General features: G+C 32.8%; 1 protein-coding gene across 8 annotated transcripts; it reads right to left on the bottom strand.

Moving 5' to 3' along the window:
- Window positions 1-854: 854 nt before the first annotated feature.
- LOC133182172 (homer protein homolog 2-like) lies at window positions 855-24,364 on the bottom strand. 8 transcript variants are annotated; one of them, XM_061316919.1, is made up of 9 exons: window positions 24,339-24,364; window positions 8,385-8,541; window positions 6,781-6,912; window positions 5,468-5,674; window positions 4,439-4,587; window positions 4,138-4,294; window positions 3,595-3,714; window positions 3,394-3,474; window positions 855-2,929 (listed from the first exon to the last, which is right to left on the bottom strand). In XM_061316919.1, the coding sequence occupies exons 1-9, from the start codon at window positions 24,347-24,349 to the stop codon at window positions 2,732-2,734; spliced, it is 1,212 nt and encodes a 403-aa protein (XP_061172903.1). In that variant the 5' UTR covers window positions 24,350-24,364; the 3' UTR covers window positions 855-2,731. The 8 variants fall into 8 exon arrangements, with proteins under 8 accessions (XP_061172903.1, XP_061172901.1, XP_061172900.1 ...); XM_061316917.1 differs by having other exon boundaries at window positions 24,216-24,356; XM_061316916.1 differs by lacking the exon at window positions 24,339-24,364 and adding an exon at window positions 18,462-18,708.
- Window positions 24,365-24,618: the final 254 nt, after the last annotated feature.

Below are 24,618 nucleotides of genomic sequence, written 5' to 3'. Positions count from 1 at the left end.
TACACTACTTCAGGAAGCTTTCGAATAAGTTTTTTTTTCTTCTGGCCCAGTTGTTCTTGAGAAGATTTTTATAGATTTTTTCTTCTATTTCAACATAAAAATTTAATTTTCAGTTGTAACTACACTCTACCCTGGGGGCTATGTTGTGTATAATTAAGAATTTATTGTACCTCAGAAAGCTTGCACCTAAGTTTCACCTTTTCTGCTCCAGTGGTTCTCGAGATGAAGATTTTTAAAGAATTTTTCCTACATATATCAATGTAAAACTTTAATCCCCTATTATGGCCCCACCCAATTCTTGGGGGCCATGGTTTGAACAATTTAGAATATATACTACCTCATGAAGCTTTCACACAAGTTTCATCTCTTCTGGCCCACTGGTTCTTGAGAAGATTTTTAATGATCCCACCTTATTTTTGGTTTTTCTTGATTATCTCCCCTTGGATTAATACTTGGCCCTTCATTTTTTTCCAGAACGGCCTCAGGCAAACAGTTGGTTCTTGGGTCCGACAAAACACGTTGCCCTCAAACCCAGTCAATAAATGTATATTGTTGCATGGCTTCTTTTCTAGAGCATATACATGTATCACATTGATCGCTGGAATCCATTATTGAAATGATTTTTTTTCTGGAACCTGCATAACACTTTGCTGGGATCCATCTTCAAGAGTCATTTTTGTTGATTATTAATTAATTAATCCTATCTGGGGAAAAAATAAGTTCCGATTTGGAAACTTCAAATTACATACAATGTTAATAATATTCAAAACAAGGTACAGTCTTCTATGCTTTACTGGTATTAAAGCATATTATTATATAGAAGCTATTGTTTATAGAAGAAAACAAAACATAAATTGTGGATTTTACTTTATTTTATTCATTTCATTAATGAGTATATATTTCATATAGTACATGTGTATATAAATATTGCATACATTAGGATGATGGGCAATTAATAAGTAAAACAACTTTTTAATGAAATAATGACAATTAACAAGGCAACAAAATACATAACCTTGAAAGCTGACATTAGGTAAAAATTTAAGGTCACAGGCTTTTTAATCAAACCTTCAAAAATTTTTGAAGGCAATTTCCAGTTAAATAATTCAAATATCCTTGTTCATTTTACAGTAGCATTGTCATGCAATACTGTATCCGGTTTATTTGAACTTCCTTAATTCTCCCTGAGTACAATGACCACTCCCTTGATTGATCAAGAACTACTTTACATATTTTGTCTAGAAAGTATTAATATCAACAGGTATTTTTTATGTACTGTTATCTTTGGTTTTCACTAGTTAACCTATCAAATGAACAGTTATGCATAAAATGATGTATCATTTTACCTAGGATTATAACAAGCACATATAGTTGATACAATTTAAATGTGTGATATGTGTTTACAAGCCTGTAGTTAATGCTCACAAAATGTCGAGACCAATTCAAACACTATGACAACGGTTCCAGCAAAAGACATTTTACAGAACACTGTACAAAAGTGCATTTCAGAGGAGTACAATGAATTTCCATCTAACATTAAAATTTGGTTTGAATGATACAGAACTACAACAGTGAACAAACTGTTAATTAGCACAGCTCTCGACACTCGTATACAGTATTCATTATTTAAATAATTCTATATAAACCCTTCACCCTCATCAGCAAGCCACCGTTCTTTTTTTGGACGGATTGAAAACGTGAAAAATGTTGACATTTAACAATTAAGTGATTCAATGTTAAAAAGGTATTGATAGCAGAAAGAAGGCACTAATGTTGGTTAATGATACCAAAATATCAGTATATTAATCGAGTGACTTGCATAGCATTTTTTCTCTCTGTCCTGATAATGCAGTATGATAAATTAATCAGTTTTCTGAAAATGAGAAGACAACAATAACTTTAAGTACATATATTAAAAAGAAATAGTGGAATCTCTATAATTGTTCAGAATTATATAATGTTGAACAGATCCAGAAAACAAAGAACACAACAACCAGATCCTTATATTATTGTAATGGACAATTACAGATAATGCATATAAGCAAGCACCTGGGGAAATCAGTGATTTCCTGTCAAAAATTCCATAAATCTTAAGTCTCACAACACTGGTTAAAATTTGGCTGGATAAGAGAAAAAAAAATACAAAATAACTTGCACTGCTGCCCTTAATATACAATGCGGCAATACAGAATACAACACAACCATACAAACACTGAAGCATCTAACAACACACAACTGCTTAGCTTGCCAAGAAAAAAGCCTTTTATACACATGGCAAATATTAAAAACCAAATGATTTGATAAAAACACACAAGTAAAAGATTCAAACATTTCAATCTATAACAACATTTCATATAGATCTTTTAATAAAAAATTGAATTGGATTATAAAGGTTATTTATATAAAATGTTAAATAATTTACAGGAAGATAAGACTATGCTTTAGATTCTGTGCAGTCTTAATTACACGGCACAAACTTGATTGTAAACATACAACAAAAGGAAAACTTCATACCAGTTTTCAACAAAAATATCTTCTCGAAAGAAAAGTCAAAACAAAGAAACATAACTCAGATCTTCTGTTCATTCCCACATTAAAAATATACATTCCCACAAAACAAGCTCCTTTGGTCAATATCACTGAAATACATGTGGAGGAGCATTTACTCTTGGATAAAAGTAAAATCTTTGTCAATTCTTAATGGATTATGACTAAGAGAGACAACCAGCTATCAGCTGTGAGATTCCTTTCGTATAAGTGAAACAATTTGCTCGTGGATTTCATACAGTTCTGTCACTTTACTGCCGAGTTGATCTTCCAGACGAAGCAACTCAGAACTTTCTTGATCATGTGACATGTTTCTCTCTGTCAGTTGTCTCTGAAGATCTTCCAGCTTCAATGATAAATGCTCATTCTCTTCTTCTAATTTCTGAAAAATTAATTTTAACAAATATTATATGGTAAACTGAATATAAATAAAGTTAAGCCTGCCTTAATGAGCCACTTGCTAACAAAAAATTTAATAATCTTTATTGCCTTAAAAACCTGTGTCTATGAGTTCTAAATCTGTTATTTTTTATAGTCCTTGATTCGTCTGTAGGTTTGTGTTGTGTTGTACTTAAAATTAGTCACTTTTGCTTCAGATTCATGAAGCAGTGTCATTCACTTCTGACTTCCATCATTTTCTGCCTCCAGTAGAACTCAAAATGAAAATACACACTTCTCTGTATTCATTTCAAAAATTTCTTTAATAGATTTCTTAATAAAGGATTGACTGTACAAAAAACAATTAATTTTACCTAATTTCTTTAACTAATGTACTTCAATTGTTTAGTTATAATTTGCTATTTACAAAAGAAATTTGTTAAAAAATAGTTGGATGTACAGTATTACCTTGCATCTATTTTGCATTGTAGAACTTTGTGTTTCTCTGGCTGATAGCTCGCTAAGTCGAAGACTAAGTTGGTTAATTTCCTACAAAATGGTGTTAATATAAAATGTGATGTTTCAATACAAAATGTAAGATTTATCACTGACAAAAGCTGTTTTAACCCTCCACGTAAGAAGAGTACATGAATTAGGACTTCCACTTACATCTTGTTTGTCCTGGTTATCCAGTTGAACTCTCTCTAACCTCTCTGTGAGCTGCTGTAACTCAGTCTGTAAGGCGGCCACCTGTTCTGACCCACTTTGTCTCTTCTCTAATTCTACAATCTAAGATTTAGAAATAAAAATATTGATGACGAAATTTGAAATTTTATTTAAATGGAGTAAAAAAAAATCTTGCAAGGACCAAAGTACTGTAGATTCCTTATTTTACACAAGTACTTAATATCACGAATTGACTCGAAGATGCCAAATTAGGTGATTATGAATTTGCAATTGGACTGTTGATCTAGACTTTTTATATGTATTTTAGCAATATTAAAATAAAAGTGAGTAATTTTATTTCGCGAGTGATGTGCTTCTCCCATAATTACACAACAATTATTTATGGAAACTACAGTATTTGGTAAAATTGAAATGAATATCAAAAGACAGTTTTTCTTTTACTTCACATCATATTTCTCAATGACCATCCTGAATCCTTTACATCAGAAACATCATTATATCAGTTAATTATATTAGAAGTCCTACCTTTTTCTTCATTTTGGCACTCTCTTCCTTGTAAGCAGCCAGTTGTTTTTTCCACTCCTCCACATTGGTGGTGCTCTCCTGAAGTGCTGCCGTCAGTCGAGCATTGTTGTTCTTCAGGGTCTGTAACTCTACCTCCCATTTCTTGGCATTAGTAGAACTAACAATACAAAACAATGGTATAAGTGATAAAAATACCTTCCAAAAATTTATTTCAAAGTTCTTGGATTTTAATCCTTTTAAGGAATATTTTCTGATTCTAATAGGATCTCCTTTTAAATCAATAGGGCATTCATTCCCTTACCTTTGTGCTAATGCTAACTTAAGTCGATCATTTTCGTATTTGAGTTGACTCTCTGAGGCATTGTTAGAACTGTTGTTCGGAGAGCCTGGGGTATTGAAAGAATTCCTCCTCTCTCTCAGATTGACATCCTGTTTAGATGTCTCTGTGCCCTACAAGCATTCAAGTTTATTTTAAATGACATAAACAAATTCTAGGTAATTGTAAATCACAGTAAATACAATAAAGAAGTAATTAGAGCTTTGTTCTGGCTTTAATTTGATGTCTTAATGTCCAAGCTTTGTTCTTTATTCAAAAAAAAAAAAATCATTTGCATGTACCTCAACACCTGCATGCAATTAGTGAAATAATTAAAGATTATAATATTGCCCAAATAACAGAACTGTTATATAATACCTTGTGTACACATGAACTGTCTATATGATAATGTTATAAAAGTATTGAACTTAAAATTTATATAAATAATAATCAGAAACATCCACCATATAAATTCATGCACATTAGTTAATATCCCTCTGTTTATCTACTTTCTTACATCCAAATACAAGTCTTGCTGGGTGAAAATAAAAGCAGAATCAGGGCAAGCATTTTAGATTTAGTTAGCATTTACAATAAAAATCTCTGTCATTCATTCCTGGTGTATGCAGGCATAACATTGAATATTTAAGAGGTAATAAGAGACGTGAATACACATAATAACATAAATTTTCTATGTGATAGAGCGTAATTCAGCGACCTTACATCACAGATGATCTCATTCTAAGTTACCTACAGCTTAAAACCAGAATTTTATACAGCATCAATATGCTTAAATTTTTCTACCTACTAACCCTTCTTATTATTTAAAAAAAACAGTGAATTTTGGCCATAGCAGTGAGATAGCTTTTCAATTGAAATATTCACTCTGTCTAAAATAAGATTTTTGTATTTAAAAAAAAAAATTCCAATAATTTTTCTTTCTTTTTTTTTTTTTTTTATTTTTAAACTACAAAGGCAAAGGGTTAGAAACAAAGGGAAGCAACCCACACCAACCTGCATGGCAGACAAACTAGAGCTTCTGTGATGCAAGAATTGTCTTGGTTGAGAGGAATTTGCGTGCTTGGAGGAGGAGGAGGGGTGTGACTCCTCATTCCCGTTCACCTGTGAGGTAGAGTTCTGATTGGCTGTTGGGGGAGTGGGAGGAGTCTGGCTGACCACCTGACGTGTCATCTCCTTCACTTCCTTGAATTTTTCAATAAACTGTATATGAAGTAGAAAATAAAATACATTTAATAACATTTATGTCTATCAACTTACATTATTCTAGTATAATTACACAACCCTATAATTTTTGGTTTTTAAATTCTTTTTTTTTTAACAATGTATATTGATCAAAATCATAGGTTCTGAAAATCAGCAGTTGAGTAATTGGAAATGATCATACAAATGTCTCTGAATTCGCAAAGTAAAGTTTATTTACCCACAGTATTTCTTCAAAGTTCATCATTATAGTTAATCATATTTATAGAGGAAAAATTATCAAATCAAATCTCAAGTAAATTTTCTGGAAATGCAAATAAAAGCACCAGCTATGCATATTCTAATTGAAAATTGATTAACAAATATATATATATATATATATATATATATATATATATATATATATATATATATATATATATATATATATATATAAAAGCTACAGGTATCCAGGCATTTGGTTAAAATTGCATATTTTTTAATACAGTATTTTAGTTCTTTAATTTACATGTACTCATTTGTTATATAATACATAGAGCAAAAAGCTTGTGCAAGACATCACAGATCAATTTTAATTTCATATTATGCCATTAAGCATTGGTATCTAAGACTAGATCAAAGGAAATTCAATTTCTCTAAATAAATTCATTTTTTGTACTTTTATGGGGTACAAAATCAACTTTAATAAGACTTTAAAGAACCTTGAATCATATTGAGATGCATGAAATTAAAATTGCTGCATGATAAGATTTCAATTTCAAGCTTCATTATGAGACTTTTTTAAATTAAATAATGATTTTAAGAGTTATCATTCCTGGCTGAGAAGCAGATATCCCTAATTCAAGAAACTAATAAAATATTTCAAGACATTTATCTATGTTAAATATAATTAATAAATTTAATTCAAAAAGTACTGCATATGTTGGTTTTCTTTCCAAGTAGAAATTTTGTGCACATATGTTCTGCTCCAATAAAATTTTCTGCTCTTTCTACACATAAAAAATCTCACTGCCTATAGTATTATTTTTTAGCACAGTTATACAATGACAGTAATATACGTTGTGTGTGATCAATCACTGAGATGATTAACACTTCCTTGCACTGACCTTCTGTAGCTCTTGCTCGGAGGGAAATCCCAGACCGTACACGGTGTTAGCCCTGGGGTCCGACCATTGGCCAAACTTTTGTGACGTCTTGGTAAAGGTCATCCCCGGGGTGATGGTGCTGTTGACGATGGCCTATCACAGGGAGAGAGAGAGAGGTTATAATGTAGTCTATACAGAGATGATTCATTAATAAATAATAGCATGTATATGAACTGTATATACTTCAACTGGTAAAAAAGTATTCTAGCATTGATAAATGAAAAATAGATTGAAGCATTGATCATTTTCACTGACTGAATAATCACATTTTCATGGGGTCAAATTTTCGTGGTTTGAGGAAAAAATATGGCTTCGTGGGGAATTGATTTCATGGATGAAAAATGTTGAGTAGTTGTGTATGTGAAATATTATATTCTGTGGTGGGTCTCTTCATACCTCGAAAACAACGAAAATTAAACCCCCATGAGAATGTGTGATTTGACAGTATACTTGTAGTATAATGAAACTAAGTACTTCTTTCTGAATTTAATTACAAATTGTGACTATGAAATAAGAGAGTAATCTAGCCATTAATTACTTCAGAAAAATAATATTAACATAGCAATCAAAAATGTGTCATCTAAAAAGAAAAAAGAAATTACTTGGTTTTTTCAAAAGAAACTCCTAGACATGTGAGAGACACTTTTTTTTAAAAAAATAAGAGAAATTTAAATTATTGCATTCTGAATGTCAAATACAATTTAATTTATTTAAAAGTTTCCAGCTTAACTCCCCAGTTGCTCACTAAAAAAAGACAGATATAGGCCTAACATCCTAGAAAACTGCCTACTTTATCTCTATCATGCCTTGATGTAATTTTTACAGAATATAAACAATTTCATTTATCTGTGGGATTGGATTCACTCTGAATAAGTTTGAATCACAACTTTGGAATCTCAAAATTTATTTCACATTATCTCCCAGTAAAAAAAGGCAGTGAAAACGAGCCACTGGCAGGTAAATAGCTTGATGGTCTACTGCTGAGAAGCAACATCCCATCTTCTTACATAATTCAGAGATAAGGTGGAGATTTATATTAATCACATCTTCTTAAATATGCCCAACATTAAATATTTTACCCCTAACATGGGCACCTCAAGTACATGTATATACTTTAGTAAAGGGAGGAAAATCTTTTGGTATGATGCTATTCAATGTCTGTTTAATATAAAGATTTTTTAATTTCCATTCATTGCAAATTATTTACTGACACTGAAGTAGATGTCTATGGACACATCAGATATGTCTGTCAGAGTTCACCATTCTGACTGCAACATTTCATTTCAGATATAGGTTTGTGAACTATACAATCAAACATTTTATATGCATATAAATGTCAAATTTCTGTACAGAATTGCTGATTGTTCATGTACAATATCTCCATAAACGACATACACCATTGTTTTCCTCACTGCTTTCCTATTTCATTTTAAACTTATAACCTGTATATTGAAAGAATTCAGGTGTTTTTCTAATTGTCAACAAAACTGAATCTGTTTCATATACAAGATATCTTGTGAGATCTCCAGATATGTATTATAGTGATCTTGTCAATGCTGCCTCACCTTAGATCCATCCACACTGATGATGCGATAAGTATTCCGTGTCGTGTCATAGTAGTACGAAACACTGGCAGCACTCTTACTTGCTGGGATCCAGTTCTTCTTGGTGTCTGGATCAATCTGGAATACATGTGCCTTCGTTGTGAAGATGGGCTGTTCCCTGTCAAACACAAACATGTATGAATAAAGTTACAGACCAACAGTGCTGTGGCCACTTTGATGTAATTTCTAGGGCATTTTTCACATTTATCATACCTTTCCAGTGACTGAATTAATGCCATTTTTAAATTTGTCTAAAATTTGATTGATGTCACTCTAAATACATCAACATGCTTCTGAATACCTTTCTCAAAGGTGAAAGTTAAGTAATGCAATAAAGTTTTTAATGTGAAATGTATGTTTTATTTGCCCCATGAAAGAAGTCCAATGGAATAAGGAAAACATTCTATGTGAATAACAAAGCATTGTGTTACAACACTACAGGAACAAAATACTTGAAGGGATTGTACAGTTATATGTTGTGTTACAATAAGAAGCATGCATAATTAAAAGATTTCACACGCACAAAAGATGTATGACGGTAAGTTTAATACCATTTAAATCAATAAAAATTCATGTTCAGTGATTATCATATCCAGAGAATAACCCCTGACCTACTCACTGTCAAAGCTATAAATTGCTAGTAAAAGAGCTTCAAAACAGCCTAAATAAACCTCTGATATTTCTTACTTGACAGTAACTTCTGTCCAGTCATCAAAAACTTCATCATCCATAGTCCCGAAATCTCCGAGTCGGTATTGTATGACAGAATCTGTGGACCTCAGAGGCCCATGTGACAGAACAGAATTAGACATGATAATACCTCCAAAACACAAATATCTGTCACAGAGTCTCACCAAGTCTTCAAAAGCTAGTACACCATATTCCACTTATAGGCTCAATAGTCATTAACCACAGGTCCGACGTTTTTCTGGACAGTATTGCATGGACTGTTTTAACTTGCCTTTCATGCACTTCCCCAGAGTTAAGTGAATATAGCTTAAAGCTTCACAGTCTGATTGATTTCCTCAGAGATATATATTAATCTGATTACCACTATCATTAAAATCCAGTTCTATTGATTAAATTACACCTGACTAACAAGCTAGCTAATATGAAGTCCTGCTCCTAAGGTCAGATGTGACCCTGGGGGTTTTCTGTCTATGTGGGTCACTGGCCACCAATCAACAAATCATTAGCCAATAAACATCCAAACCCACTTCATCAAAACCAGGTAGCTGTCAGACAAATATTTCACTTTCATTCCACAAAACCTCTGTAAATTTTAATCACTGCTTTAAATTTGTTGGCAAAGGCTGGCATATTGCAGAAATTGTGACTTTATCAGCTCTACTTCTGAATCAGTGTTAGATGCTCTACACAAGCAGCTCCTTGTCCTCTTATCTGATTTTCTATTTTATTCCCTCCAGCATTAACTGTCAAAAAAATCAAGTCCTTTTATAGGCACTAAGACGGCACCTCAATGATGGATAAAAACTTCACAGCTTTGGATATCATTTCACTTTCTATCAAACTCACAGCTGACAACAAAATTTTCATCTACATCAGTACCTATAGATTGATGTTTTCCCAGATGAGGATAGATAAAAATCAATGATAATATGGATATACCTAGATTATCCATACATTCCATTTCTCTCTTTCCACCTGTTGTAATATTAGGACCTGTTCAGCTCCAAGGAAGCCATTATTAATCTGATTTGATTTACAGTTTCTTGTTAGACTTTATAACCCCAGACAAGTATATAACTGCTCAGAACATCCACCAAATAAACTCCCCAGAAAGCACTGATAAAATCATAACTGATAGGTCACCTTACATTCAAAATTTCAAACTAAGCTACTTTTTTTTCCCTTTAGAAAGGGGGGGGGGGGGTTGAAACCAAATGAATACATTGTATTCAATTAATGTACTGTATTCACCCTAATAAGCACCCAAGGTATTTGGAAAATTGAGAATACAGAGCTGTTATTAGATTGACCACTTATATTTTACAATGCATGCATTAAAAAAAAGGAAGGCTGGAGGTAAATGTAAAAATCAAATAATGTGAAATAATTGTTTTTCCTTTATAAAAACCTTTTAAAAGATACTCTAGCCACTAGGTGTTTACAAATAAAAGAGCAACTGAAATGTGACACTTAATCTATAGCTATGAATATGGTAGTAATGCAAGCACTCTTTAGCTATACTTAGATGTTCAACAAATGGCAGCTGAGATCTAGAAAGTCATACAAGAAATGAGAATAATTTAAATCATGACAGACTGAATTACCAAAATTTGAAAGCTTAAAGATCAATTCAGTTGTTTATACTGTTTTATCTCCAAGTTTTTTGTTTATCATCAAGAATAAAATACAGTGCAACTCTGCACATACATGTAATTGTTGTAAACCTTTCACTTTTGTTTTGGAATACAAGTTTTTTAAAAAGAATATTATCATGTTATATATCAACAAAAGATTTTTTTAGGTACAGAGATGTTTGAAATTTAATTAAGAGGGTAGTCTAAGATACTTTTAATAATAGTATTTTAATCATATAAATACGCTGTATGCAAAGTCTGCAATTAGTGAGATGTTTGGGAGTTTTTTTTCAGATTTAAAATCACAATGTGGGCACTTTAATATATAGGGGCAAAGTAAGGCTGTGTGTTGATAAAAAAATATCAACATGATACAATATCTTTTGAAGCGATGCATGATATATTGGAGTTTTGTATCCATAATTCTATCATAAAAGTCTTAATATGAATCATTTTTAAAATGCATAAATTTCAGAACTGAGTATTTTAAATTCATTTTATAGTTCTTGTCTTACTGTCATTATAAAATAGACTTTAATATTTATAAAACCAATAATTAGAAGTACCATGGTCTATATGTAATGCAATAATTATCTAAGATGTGATATCTGCTTAATGTTGATTTCATTATAGATCAGTTTTATTTCAAAATGGTAAATATAATCTTTGGTCATAAAAATTCCCAACATTTACACAGAATTGAGAGATAAACTACCTGACTGATACATAATTGAAATTTAAGTTTCAATATGATACATACACTCTTAAAATACACTATTAAATATCGATACATATCAATTTTTCAAGATATATTGATTCAGTCCGAGGGTAGGGATAATTAATGGGGCAAATATGATATCATGGATATTTTTTACAAACCTAGCATACTGGTACATCTAACATGTATTTACATGTAATAACAAAGTTTATTACAAGGAAGTACACTTATATTCATTTTGGTGCCAATAAACAACTAGTTATTATCTTGGAGAGAAAATATAATATGCATTATGAGAGGACTTTGCTTCTAAAACCTGAGCAAACAATATTTTGTGTACAAAATAGAAGGTACATAAAACCCTCCTAGCCCTGCTGGAGAACTGTACATCAACTTAATGAACAGAGCACAAAACAGCAAGATAACCAGACATTCACTTAGAGCTTAAAAGAGATTTAATTGTTTTTTTTTAATATTTTATACAGTATTGATACCAAAACTCCAGCCAATCCCTTTCTCCAAAAGTCACTTAAAGAGAAAGCTAATCAGTGAATTAAGTAAGAGAAGCTGCTAACAGCACAAATTAATTCAAAGAAACTAAAATATAAAATATGCTTGTGATTTAAAAAAAAGCTGTTTATGTCTATATTTCAGTTGTTGTGGAATAATTAATTACTTGAAACTGAATGTCCACAGTGGTGACAGACACTGACATATGAACTTGACCAGACTTAGACAAAGACCTTCAACTTTTCAAATGTCTTGAATAGTTCAAACGTTGAATTATATATTCAAGAATGAAATAAAAAACTATCACATATTTGATGAAGCAGACAAAATTCAGGAATGAATTGTTGAGTAGTTTTGGTGAATAATGTATTTTTTTAGCTTGCATGAGATAATACATCAGTCAAAATTTTTTCCCCATAAATGAATTCATCAAATAGTTTGGTGTAAATATTTACAAAGAGTCAGGAGAAAACACTTCTCAAATTCTATAAGATTCCTGCATCAATACACCTGGACCTCTAAATACCTATCCAAGAAAATACAGAAATAACTAGTTATATACTGAATGCACTTTCTGAAACTGGATTACCAGTACTTGTAGTCAAAAAAAACTAATTATGTCAGTTCTTAGTGTGAAACAGGAAATGTGTTATTTTTTTTCAAGAGCAAGATGGTAGCTGATAGTGATGTATGAATGTAATCCTGACTGGCCTAGCTTCACTTGAGTATGGTCCTGTTACCTATAACAGTTAATTCTGGCAAAGTTTTCAAACATCAAAGACATCATCATGTGTAAGATTCCACTATACATTGTAGAATGATATAGGGTACTCTGATGTTCAGATGAAGCATGTGTTAATATGATACAAACTATCTGTTTTTACATAAACAACTGGGATGTTTTCCGATACATTCATAATTAAGTCAAACCTAATTACACTTGTATTACAGCAATAAGCCACTTGTAACCGCAATTACAATAATCCTGATCTGGCAGTAAATGTCAAATGTATATTATGCATACTGAAATTCAACCAAAGGCAAACAATAAGACCAAATTCCAAATCTTGTATAAAAAAAGAATATCTAGAAAGGTATAAAAAATAATTCAAAACAATCAACACAAACCATGCAAGACTTTATAGTGGAAAGAATACTTTTTGTAATCTTGCCTGTCTGTCCACACTGAGTGATGCTCAAGCCACGAAAGGTCCTGTATGACAGACTCATCAGGTGTAGGGGGGCGTCTCCCTACCCCTGGGCTTCCAGGCAGAACCTTAATCCCTCTCCTAACTGCCCGTGGGGAGGGTGGTACTACCTGCATGATGTGTGATGGGGCATATCCAGGAGGTGGAGTGACTGGGGTGGGAGGAATTCCTGGGGACACTCTATCTGGGGTGGAGGATCTTCCACGAACTCTGATGATGCCATTCTGCAGTACTGGTCTTTGGCTGGTTCTTGGTATTGTGTTCTGTCTGTTGACAGAAATGGCATTTGGTCCATGTCCCTGGGTAGGTGGGAGGGAGTTCTGTCTAGTCAGGGAGTTGGTCTCTGTGGGTGTGCTTGGTGCTGAAACATGCTGCCGGTCATTTTGTTGGATGGAAAGATTACTTGGTCCAGATATGTTTGGCGGTAACACCACAGGAAAATCTGGAGTGGGGGGTCGGTTTCTGGTGGCATCTGTACCAGAAACAAAAGAGGACATCCAGGACATGATTTTCATTGGAAATGTTTGGAGTATAACAGAGAAATATGCACACACCAAATTCCAGAGATAATAATCCCCCACAAAAATATATCAGTATCCTTTAGCAAAAACAACAGATTGAATTGGTTTCTCCTGCTGTCTGGCTCTTACATAATGAGTCTACAAAGGTGCATAAGATATTCTCTTTTTCACCGAGTGTGTAGTCAGGTAGTAATATAAACACCAACTCTGTAGCTGTGCAATACCATCATCCATATTTCTCTCCCCCAAAGATAAAGGCCATGATAATCGATGCTATCTTTAAATGTATAATCCAAACTCCTAAAAGATAACCATGCAACACCTTCTGAACAGTAGGCTTCCAATAATATCTTCTTTTTTTAATTATAATCCATAAGAATTTCTCAAAAATCTGTTTTTGAAATCTTTGAGCACCAATTCTGTTTTTCAAGTCACAAAATGATTCTCTTCTCAGTAAAGTTGTATTTCAGAATCAGGAATAACTGCTGCTGCCATATATAACTTTAACCATTGATAGAGTCTTGTAATCTCATCTATCATCACATAGTTTTTCAGATCAATCTGGAGGAAGATTCATCTAAAGAGTTAATACTGCAGGATAAAAGTTGATACAGGATCTAACTTATCACCCTCTCTCGGACACCCCTTCCCAGAATACACAGGTACACGGAGCAATCAAACGGAGCAATCAAACGGCAGCAAGATTGAAACATATAAAAACAACAGCTACGGGAAATGGTTGTGTGATGTCAGAAACAGATCCCACTCCACTGTAAAAGCGTAAATTTATAAGATCCAGATCTGAGAATTTATCAACAAATTTAATGGAAATATCTAAGTTACTGAAAGATAAAGACTTTTTTATTCAACAGACATATGATTTCCAAGTCAAAGAATTATTTCAACTGTCAGATTCTTTCAATCCCCATCTTAGCCGAAAATTTGTTTTCTTTAATAGATTCATAACTTTTCTGTGTATAAACAGGTAAATGTTCTTCCAACTGCTTAATTTAATCAGAATCAACTACACTTTTAGTGCCATTAAAGTATCCTCTTCATCTGTCTGACAGAGAGATTGGTAAACCTCTCCCCTCTACTGTGCTTTCAGAATGAATATGAAACAGGTGCTCTCTGATTCTAATTACATCCTTATTATCAGCTTCATTAAGAAGAGCATATTGTTTCTGATATCTCCATAACACACAACTTTAGCACTTTGCCTGCAACTATGATGTCAAAACATGCCTGATCAGACATAAATTCCCATATAAGCCTGTATTTTTCTGTACAGTATATTCAACATCAACACGTTGTCAAATACCTGTACATATACATATCCGTAGGAACAGTTCACAACAAAGGCACATGCACCCCCTGCCTGTAGCTGTTTACAGAGTGATTCTGGGCTGCTACTGTCACTGAAATCTTTGGGAGCTTTGTGGTAACATTTGGTATTCACTCTCAGCAGGTTCACAGCAAGTGTTGTTCATCAACACTAACATCCACCATCACAAGAAGACAAGCAGGACACTCACCCAATAAAGCCACACATACTCTGTCTCAGGGTAGCCATTTGTACATGCATTTGAGGCATACAGATGTTTTCTTTTTTATGAATGAATTGTTGTACATTCTCTTTACAAAATGATATGGATATAAATATGTTTTTTCACTAAAAGCACCTGCAATATCAAATAACGTACCTTCCTATTTCATTCCATTCTAAAGTCACTCTTCCCTGTTTATATCTATATATCTGTCTCCAACTTATTCAATATGAAATGAAAAAAAATCCCATAATATTGTACTTTTAATCAGAACATAACATGGATGGAAGATTCTTGAAACACTTTTTTCATATCTTGAGTAAGCTGGTTTAAAAATCAGATTTAGTTAAGAAGTAAATTGTATGCACTGCTTCAGAGTCATTGGATGTAAATATTGTATAAAAAAATCAAGGAAGAAATTACAAAGTAGTTTGTCGACAGGAGAAAAAGTTATTGTAAAGAAGTCATCAAAAGCTCAGCTTATAAGAAGGGAGAATGAAGTCTGATTTCTCTGTGAAGAAATATCCTTCTGTAATCAGACATCTTAAAAATTTGGTACCTATACTACAGAGGAAGTCCAAATGACAATGTCATTTTGTCTCAGAAGCCAGTACTAGTATAAAGCCCTTTTTTTTGTTTACTTTCTACTGAAAATACAACTGGACTTGATCTATACCACTACTGACTAGTAAAAGATCTGGACTAATTACTGTAATGACTTGCCGTGCAACAATTTGAGATGAGTAGAAAATGTAACATTTAATCCAGACAGTAAAAGTATGTCTGACAGTTTTCACAGAAGAGGTTCATTCGATTCCATGGCTCAGAACAAATAAAATAAATTCATGTAGACAGTACCCCTTCATTGTTTGGTGCCTGGACAATTCACTCTACTGACATTCTATTTACAGAGAAGAAAGACAACTGCTTGGCAAGATTTCCTCCTTTCCTGCATATTTCCCCAATACACAGTGAAGGATAATCAGTCACCTGCTATCTAGACTCCATCCAAGTCACACCAAGCATGAAATTAAAGAACTTATAAATAAAAACAATCTTAGCTTCACAAAAATAACTCTGAAACCATCATCAGTTCATATTCAGCATCACGAATCTAAATTTTTTTTCAAGATTCTGGCTGATGTATTCTGGGTGCAAGTGTTTCTTATTTACATGACCAAATCATTTAAAATATGTGCTCTCCAATGAGAGAATTAAAAAAAAAAACAAAAAACATCAAACTTCTTCTGCCATATGGAATAGATAAAACCATTAAATTACATGTATTACTCTTAGAAAACATAACACACAATGTTTTAATCAGCAAACATACCACTGTACACATTTTAAATGAATAACAGCAGTGCAAGGGAGGTAACTTTGCTAACGTTCATCAAAACAATATGTTCATCCACTTCAGTGAGTTTATAACACAGATATATCTTGTAACTTATTCAAATAAACATTTTTAAAAGATACTATGGATAAAACCATCTTACCTCCTAACTATACTAGAGACTCTGTATACCCGACTTTTCAATTCGGCAATTGTTTCCTCAATCATGATCAATATTCAATCACTAACGGCCACCCAATACACTCTGACACAATGTCAATTGAAATCCTCCTTATATAGAGTATACAACACCGAGGAAAATATAGAATAACCCTATAGAAATCGCTTTAAAAAATAGATGTGCCATGGATAAATGATTCCTATCGTAGCACTATGGCTCCATTTCCAATACATACACCCTGTTGTTTAAAGGACGCTTTCTGATTTGCGAGATTGATAAAAACTGAAGAGCAAATTAAGCAACAGAGAGGGTTACTTACGGTAATTTCCTTTGACCCACAACACCCATGTCCCCACTACTACTGGCCATTGAAATCAAAATATAAATATTGACCCCTCCATCTAAAGAACAGAACAAAGCAGCAAACAAGTTAATACTAAGTATTATTCCAAGTAATATCAAAATCTGGGATGGATGAATGGAGATTCATTATAGGTATATACAAACCAATTTCATCCTTTTAACAATCCCTCTTGTCAACAGACAGAACCTTTGACCAAAGGATTTAATCTTACTTATAATTTAACAATGGAACATCCCTTATCTTACTGTCATCTGATCTATTAATGATATTGACAGTTTGTCCAATGCATTTCTTTTCCTTTTCATCAGTATTTCGGATAGGGATATCAATTCTCCGAGCCTTTGAATTACTAAGACTTCTTTTAAATATACACAAAATGGAAATCAGGAGTTTTATAATTCACAAACATGTTTCAGCATTCATTGCTTTACTGCACTTATTTTTCCCTCTTCATTTTAAAAAGCAGGCAGCTATAAGAATAGTACATTAATAGCATTTGGTAAATGATACATTGAGACTACATTATTCACTAAAACGTGACTACATAGAGAAAAGGATCAGAGATGTACATGTAATAAATTATGAGGTAATATAAGAAATTTGAAAGCATAGCTGTCAACATATTTTATTTATCAAATGCATTCCACACGTATAAAGTTTATAGTAATGTAAACAATTTCTGCCTGTCTATAAAGGGTTAGCTACTGGAGAAAAAAAAAAAACTATTGTTTTCATATTCCGTTTCTGTGGTCTGACATAAAACCATTGTCTCTAAGTGAACTGTTACAAGCAGCTATTTTATATCAAATGACTGAGTCTGGATTTGAACTGGTATCACTCTGATCCACTCAGCCATATAATGTCCCGAAACTGGAGGATACTTTGTAGACGTCTTAGAGGAATGTATTAACTGTGTAATTAAGTAGGTTAAAAATGCAATTACCTAAACTTGCTAAAATCAATCAATGACTAAATGGCTTTAAATTGTAGGGATCCATGTATCCTCTTACAAACAGATCCGATTTCTTTATTGATGGTAAACAAGTTTATACATATGTCCTGGCAGGAATTTCTCACCCTGGTCTATTAGAGATAATCTCCTCTCTCTCCCTAGCCAGGTAAAACCAGGTAGTACATGTAATCTATACTGATGGCTGTTTTATTTCTTACAAGACAACCTGACTTTTTTTTAAAATCATTGTATTATACATTACTTCACCAAAAAAAAAAATATTAGCATCACTTTTTCAGTTATAATATCTATAAATCAAACATTTATTTACAAACAACTGCAATAACCTTTGCATTCGGGAAAAAATGGCTACATACCACAAAGTTTTGGCCTTCAACATGTATGCAGCCGACATTGTTATCCTTTTAGAACATACCAATTTGTAACAATAGTCCACCCATGTCTAATACACAGCCCTAGCCTGTCTTAACACTGGAGACTTAATTTTCCTATTTTCACAGATTCTGTCTTAAGGCATGAAGTAATCCCTGGACCATGTTGTACGTGTGACTGACCATGTCACCTGAAGTTAATACCTGATACCTGGCTCCAATTACAGAATCCCAGTCACTTCCATCACTAACATCACTCAAGTTACAAATCTAACCTAATAACCACTGTGTAATTAGTAGAGTGAGTAAATGCCAAGAAATAACATTACATCATTTGCCATTCTCTTGGCCCTTAAATTCTTGCTGTAACAACACTGTTTCCCTCTCTGGGAATACAACATGATGATACAGTGACTAAAGATTTACTTCGTAAAATTAGATAAGTTTGGAGTGGTAATAAGAATTAAACATGTAATAAATCACTCTTGATACTTTGTTAACAAACTCTAAGATGAAGAAAACATTATATGTTAACATTCTCTTTAATCTATCTAGACAATGAATTAATATACCAGTATTTCTTTAATTAATTCAAACCTAAAAATACATTGAAGATCCAATTCCATCCAAATTTCTCTGTTATGAAAATATTAATAAGAAACCAACATGATTTGTAAATTGTTTCTAAAGGTACAGACAGATAGTACCTTGGTCTATATCTCCTATACTAGCTTTTACAGGTGACAAAACAAACATCTCTATACTGCATTCTTTAGTAGCTAAATAAAACCCCAAGACAAGACTTTGATGACAAGCTTAAATCCATTATAAACTCTTTTTTGAAATATATAACTCATTGAGAGGTATATGGATTGTTTATAAAGTAAACAACATTGCCACCTTTTATTCAGTAACTACCAGAATTTGGATTATGCCCTTTGACTCTCATGAACCAGTTTCTGGTATGGCCCATTGGGTCCAGCATTGTTAGGAGGACTTGGGATCTCCAGGGTGTGACATCGCGGATAATTACAGATCATAGCTCAGTAACGTAAAATCGGACACACACATCAAATGTCATCAATTCCTTGGTATTGTAGTATCAGTCCAGTGTTTGCAAGGTATTTAACTGTAATCAGCCAGGTCCCAGGTGAAAGTAATAATGTCTACACAGTGAAGGAGACAGATAGTGCAGGATATAAACACAGGTAGATACTGAAATCAGCTTATTGTTGTCTATTGGTCCAACAGAATGTTGAGCATGACACTCAAAGAATGTGCCAAGGGAAATAATGCTAAACAAGAAGATTAACGAATCAAAACATTGCTCAAAATCATTAGACTATATACTATAAATACACTGTATACACATAAATACAAGTTATTCAAATCCCATTTAAATTACTTACATGACCGTCTATTCATTCTTTGTCAGACACAGCACTAGGATTTTCCCAGAAACACAAAGCTCTATGCTGGGGTACTTATTCCACTATAGGATTCAGAACGTCGCCTAAAATTTCTGGTATTCAATTCAAAACTTTTTTGATTCATAAGAGAAATAGATTGTGACAAGTGTTGTTGACTCAGCTACACAAGTAGTGGTTTTAAAAAGCATTGTATGCTAAAGTGCAATGGGTACTTCAGGATCTGACAAGGCATTTAGAATCATTTATTGTTAAAAGTCATTATAAAATATTGCTTCTTAGATTACCAATTCTCTGAATTCAAGCAAGTGTACAGTAAAAAAGTAACTGGAAAAATGCACACATGTGAAAAAATATGATGTTTTGTTTGTGCAAGATCTCAAGATTTTCCTTTCGTATTACAATTAGATGACTGGTGCTATGCATTCACCTAAAATTTGCTGCAAACTGCAAAATGTCTACACCTCAACTGATGATGTTGGCACCCTCAACATATTGTGCTGTGGTTCATTAAGCATCAAAGACTTAATAAATTGATGAAATTAGACAGTTCCGGTGATACTGGCATCTGGCACATTTGTTCTCAGTAAATACAAGCACCAGTACCTCTTTCTTCATATATTTGTAACATTTATGATAGCACAATGTACAATTACTGTTACTCTGTAACAAAAACATGATGTCAAAATCTTAGAAACATTTTTAAAAAGATTACCATCTATATGGTTGTAAAAATTCAGTAAATTCGGGTGATAAGGTTATTTCCTTTGAACATATTTTCAAAATTAAATATAGGGTGCATTTTTTGCCACATGTATGACAGATTTTTATATGTACAATGTATGCTTTGGATCAGAGATGAAAAGTTAACAAATGTCCATCAACATAGCAAAGTCACATCTGCTCAACAGAGATGCATGGATGAAAACGATAGAGTTAATACTCATTGTTGAATCAATCAATACTTTTCTCTTGACTAATGAGATTGATCATCAGTGAAAAAGCAAATCTGAGTATAAAAGGGACTTATAAGAACTAAATTTCTGAATAGTACTTAAATGATATAAAATCAACATTTGAAGAATAAATCTGAATAATGCACTAGTGCTTTTAAAATACTACACTGTTACCACTCACATAAATAACAGATTCTTGGCTATTGGAAATCTTGTGATATATAGGGGGTCCTATATTGGTTTAGTATTTTTCAGCTGTATTACTGAAAAATATCAATGCTTTTGTTAAAGACTCTGTTATGGAAATGCAACTAACATATAACAAAATATGTGACATAACAGACTAGACTGAGTGCATCTAACCTTTAATTATAGCAACCCTGCAATGTACCATGAGTATGAAGGGAGAAGATACTGTACATAAAACTTTTTGATGGTATTCAGAAAAAAATAAATCTGCACTCGGCCTAAGGGTATATTAAAGCACAATCAAACATATCATAAATCTAAGTTTATATGGAAATATAGAAACAATGAGTAGTAACTGTAGTTGCTGAATCTAGCTATATTTTGCAAATAAACCTGTTTGTGGCACAGTTTGCAAATCTCTGTCATTTATGTCTCTGCCATTATTCAAGTTGAAGGTAAAGTGCTTCATTGTCAAATGTAAGATGTTCAACTTTATTTAGAGAGAATTTGAACTTTTTTTTATAAATATTAACATTCACACCAAAATATCTATCTGAAAAATGCATTGCTTAAGTATGTTTAAAATCCTTAAGCATTACTTGTGCTGATCGACTTTAAAGTACTTTTATATATTAATACTGTCAGACGTAAAATGCTGTAAAATACACACAAATCCATAAGTCAATTATGCTTTTTAAAGTTTTAGTGTTAAAACAGTGTTTACTTAACAGAAGGCAGCAATTATAAATTATTCATTTTAATATTATCATCTACATGTATTATACAATTATGGACTTCATTGTAGGTCGATATGTGGTTGTAAGGACCCATGTCAAGTGATACTGACCGAAGACCCAGAAAGTGATAACGACCAAGCTTGCAAGGTCCCTATCATTTTTTGTGTCTGAGGTCAATATATCTTGACATGGGTCCTTATAACCACATATTGACTGTTTACTGAAGTCCATAAAATTTATATTATATAATCACTCAAAGTGAATAATCTACGGAATCTACGCAACTTTGGTTCAGCAGAGCGCTGAGTTGTGACATGTGTGATATCATATTTTGCAGATGTGCTTTCGCGTCATTATTAAAAAAGGACAAATATCACAGGATGTCCTTTCAGCCAATGAAAATTATGAAAATAATCTTCTTATATAATATAAAGATACTGTATATATTGCATGAAGGCATTACAAGGTCATACGCATATTAGAAACGGTTTTCTCTCTCTGGATACCGTTTCCTAAATTCCACTCTCACTTGTGCACATAATGTGTCTAATAACAAGAATAGATATGGGTTACCCCATATCCAAGATATTCGACTTTTAATTTATTCGAATTTTCATTGTGTTCAGATGATTTCTAATAAAAAAACAAGTATTTACTGACAAAACGTCAGAGATACTCAAGCTGTAGAAAGTCAACTATAAAAGTGCCATATACATAAATATCCTAAAATGACATAATATTTAGGCTACTGAGTTTCAACATCTTTTGTTGAATAAAATATGCATATAGTAGGAAACAAACTGCATGTACATATATAACGTTACATGCATGTAGTGACTTTATCACAAAGTTGCACATGCATAAAAATAGTTTTAATTTCACATTGAACATAAACTAAATATAATTAATCGTATAATTTTAAAAATGTATTTAACGCCTCACTCATTTTCAGGAATATTTAATCCAAATAGCATGTTACAGGCCTATAGCAACGTTTTCAAAGTGAAAGGGGGGGGGGGGGACTCCCAAAAAATCCCGCGTACTATGGGCCTGTGCTACATGTGTACCATCTAACTTTCCAATGATAGAATCTTCTGTAAAAAAAAAAATCAAAACAAGTCCAAACCATTATGGATTATCAAAGATAGCCCATTTTCATAAATAGCAAAACTATAGATCTATCAAGGATAGATTTTAATTTATTTTTTTAATTTTGTGCTATTAAAAAGTACTATCACTCAAAGTATAGGTAGATGTTAAAGATGTTCCAACCTGTCACCTTTTAGAGTAATCAATGAACTCGTCCAGTGATGCATTGACGGCCGTTGTTAAACGCAAAGGAAAGCGCGAGATCGGTTGCGGCTATGGAGCATCACTGAATATTCCTCCACCATATACTGATTTTGAATATACAGACGTTTTGAAGATAAACTTCATTTTTGTTTCTAGAAATGTTTTTATTTACAAAAATAGTACATTTTCGTGTTAGATCGATGACCGTAACTCAGCCCCTCTAGCCCAGTCTAGGGCTTCACCTTGAGTAAAAAACCTGCACTTGTTATGAAACTGGTGTATTAAGTTCTAAACTTCTTTATGTCCATAGCAAGTACTGATACCCAGTCTACTGATCTAAGCGTCACTAGGGAACGGTGCACACACCTGTTCTTGCAAGATCAAATAGCCTAGGTCTACACACGTGCGAAGATCTTTCCGAGCTCGGAAAATCACGTTGTGTTTAGCCATAATAACCATTCCGTTATTTAAAAAAAGAGAGAAAAAACACACACACAGTTAATGATTAACATTCTAACTCAAAAGAAAATATATACGGCAATTAACGAACAATAATCATGACAGTAATATAACTGGTGAAAAGATTTATCATTATCAATCGAAGTGTGACCTATATATTTTCGTGAAAAAGACTGAGGAGGCAGCGAGCGTAGGAATATGAAAACTTTTTATTTGCTTTCCTGGGGAAAAAGTGATTTTCTTAAAATCTTTTAACGATAATTTTGTTTTCTTTAACGTATTAAATATACATGATTATTCTTAATATTTGTTGTAATGTTTTATCTACTGATCATGAATGGAACTATTTTCTTCGGAGCAATTGTGTGAAGAGTACCTGACTTTAGTAATATATCTTGAATAGATAATATGCACTGATCGAATATATTAATAAAAACCCTACTATAAGATCAGATCCCAGTGGTTAAGACTTAGACCTACTTCATCTTGTTTCATCCTTGAACTGATTTTGTTCAAAAGGTTAAAATAATGTCACGAAATACGTACCTTAAGATTTTTTAAAACTGTGTTAATGGGTCATGCATATTGACATCTATGTTAGTAGCTAAATCAGTGATGGTTAGAGAACTTACTGACCTATGGCCCTACTGTACTACAACACGCACACGGTGCACTCACATTTCGCAGGTGTCAACAAACTTCATGGGGATTTGAGGGTTTTCAAATGAATGATCCTAGCATGACGCCATTCCTTTCTGCTCCTGAACTGACTTTATGATGTCTGATTGAATGAATCCTTACCCTATGCTCATCCTGAAACTGAAAAAATTCTTCACATTCTTTTCCCTTTCACTCTGTCAAAAACTTCTAACCGGAAGTACATTTTAAAGTTAAGAAACTAACAGCGAGGGTGTAAGAGTAGCAAATATGTTTCCGATAAAATATCTACAGGTTTTCCCTTATGACAGAAAAATTATAGTATATTTATTCATAAAAGTATGTTTCTTATTTTATATAATATCTAACAATACTTTCTAAATCGTTTAGTGATCAATGTATACACATCTAGATCTATTTTTAG

The sequence above is a fragment of the Saccostrea echinata genome, unplaced genomic scaffold (genome assembly GCF_033153115.1).
Source record: "Saccostrea echinata isolate AGI-Se365-2 ecotype Australia unplaced genomic scaffold, CSIRO_AGI_Sech_v1 ptg000009l, whole genome shotgun sequence".
Classification (NCBI taxonomy): Eukaryota; Metazoa; Mollusca; class Bivalvia; order Ostreida; family Ostreidae; genus Saccostrea; species Saccostrea echinata.
The sequence above is the reverse complement of the archived record's forward strand: the minus strand, read 5'-3'. Positions and strand labels throughout refer to the sequence as shown.

Bases quoted from the DNA above. Each gene is read 5' to 3' on its own strand.
- LOC133182172 (XM_061316912.1), bottom strand. From the start codon at position 13,698: ATGAAAATCATGTCCTGGATGTCCTCTTTTGTTTCTGGTACAGATGCC. The intron at 5,675-6,780 runs GTCAGTGCAAGG...CTTCATATACAG, and splicing joins CCGAGCAAGAGCTACAGAAG to TTTATTGAAAAATTCAAGGA. The intron at 4,588-5,467 runs GTTGGTGTGGGT...GAATGCTTGTAG, and splicing joins CTAGTTTGTCTGCCATGCAG to GGCACAGAGACATCTAAACA.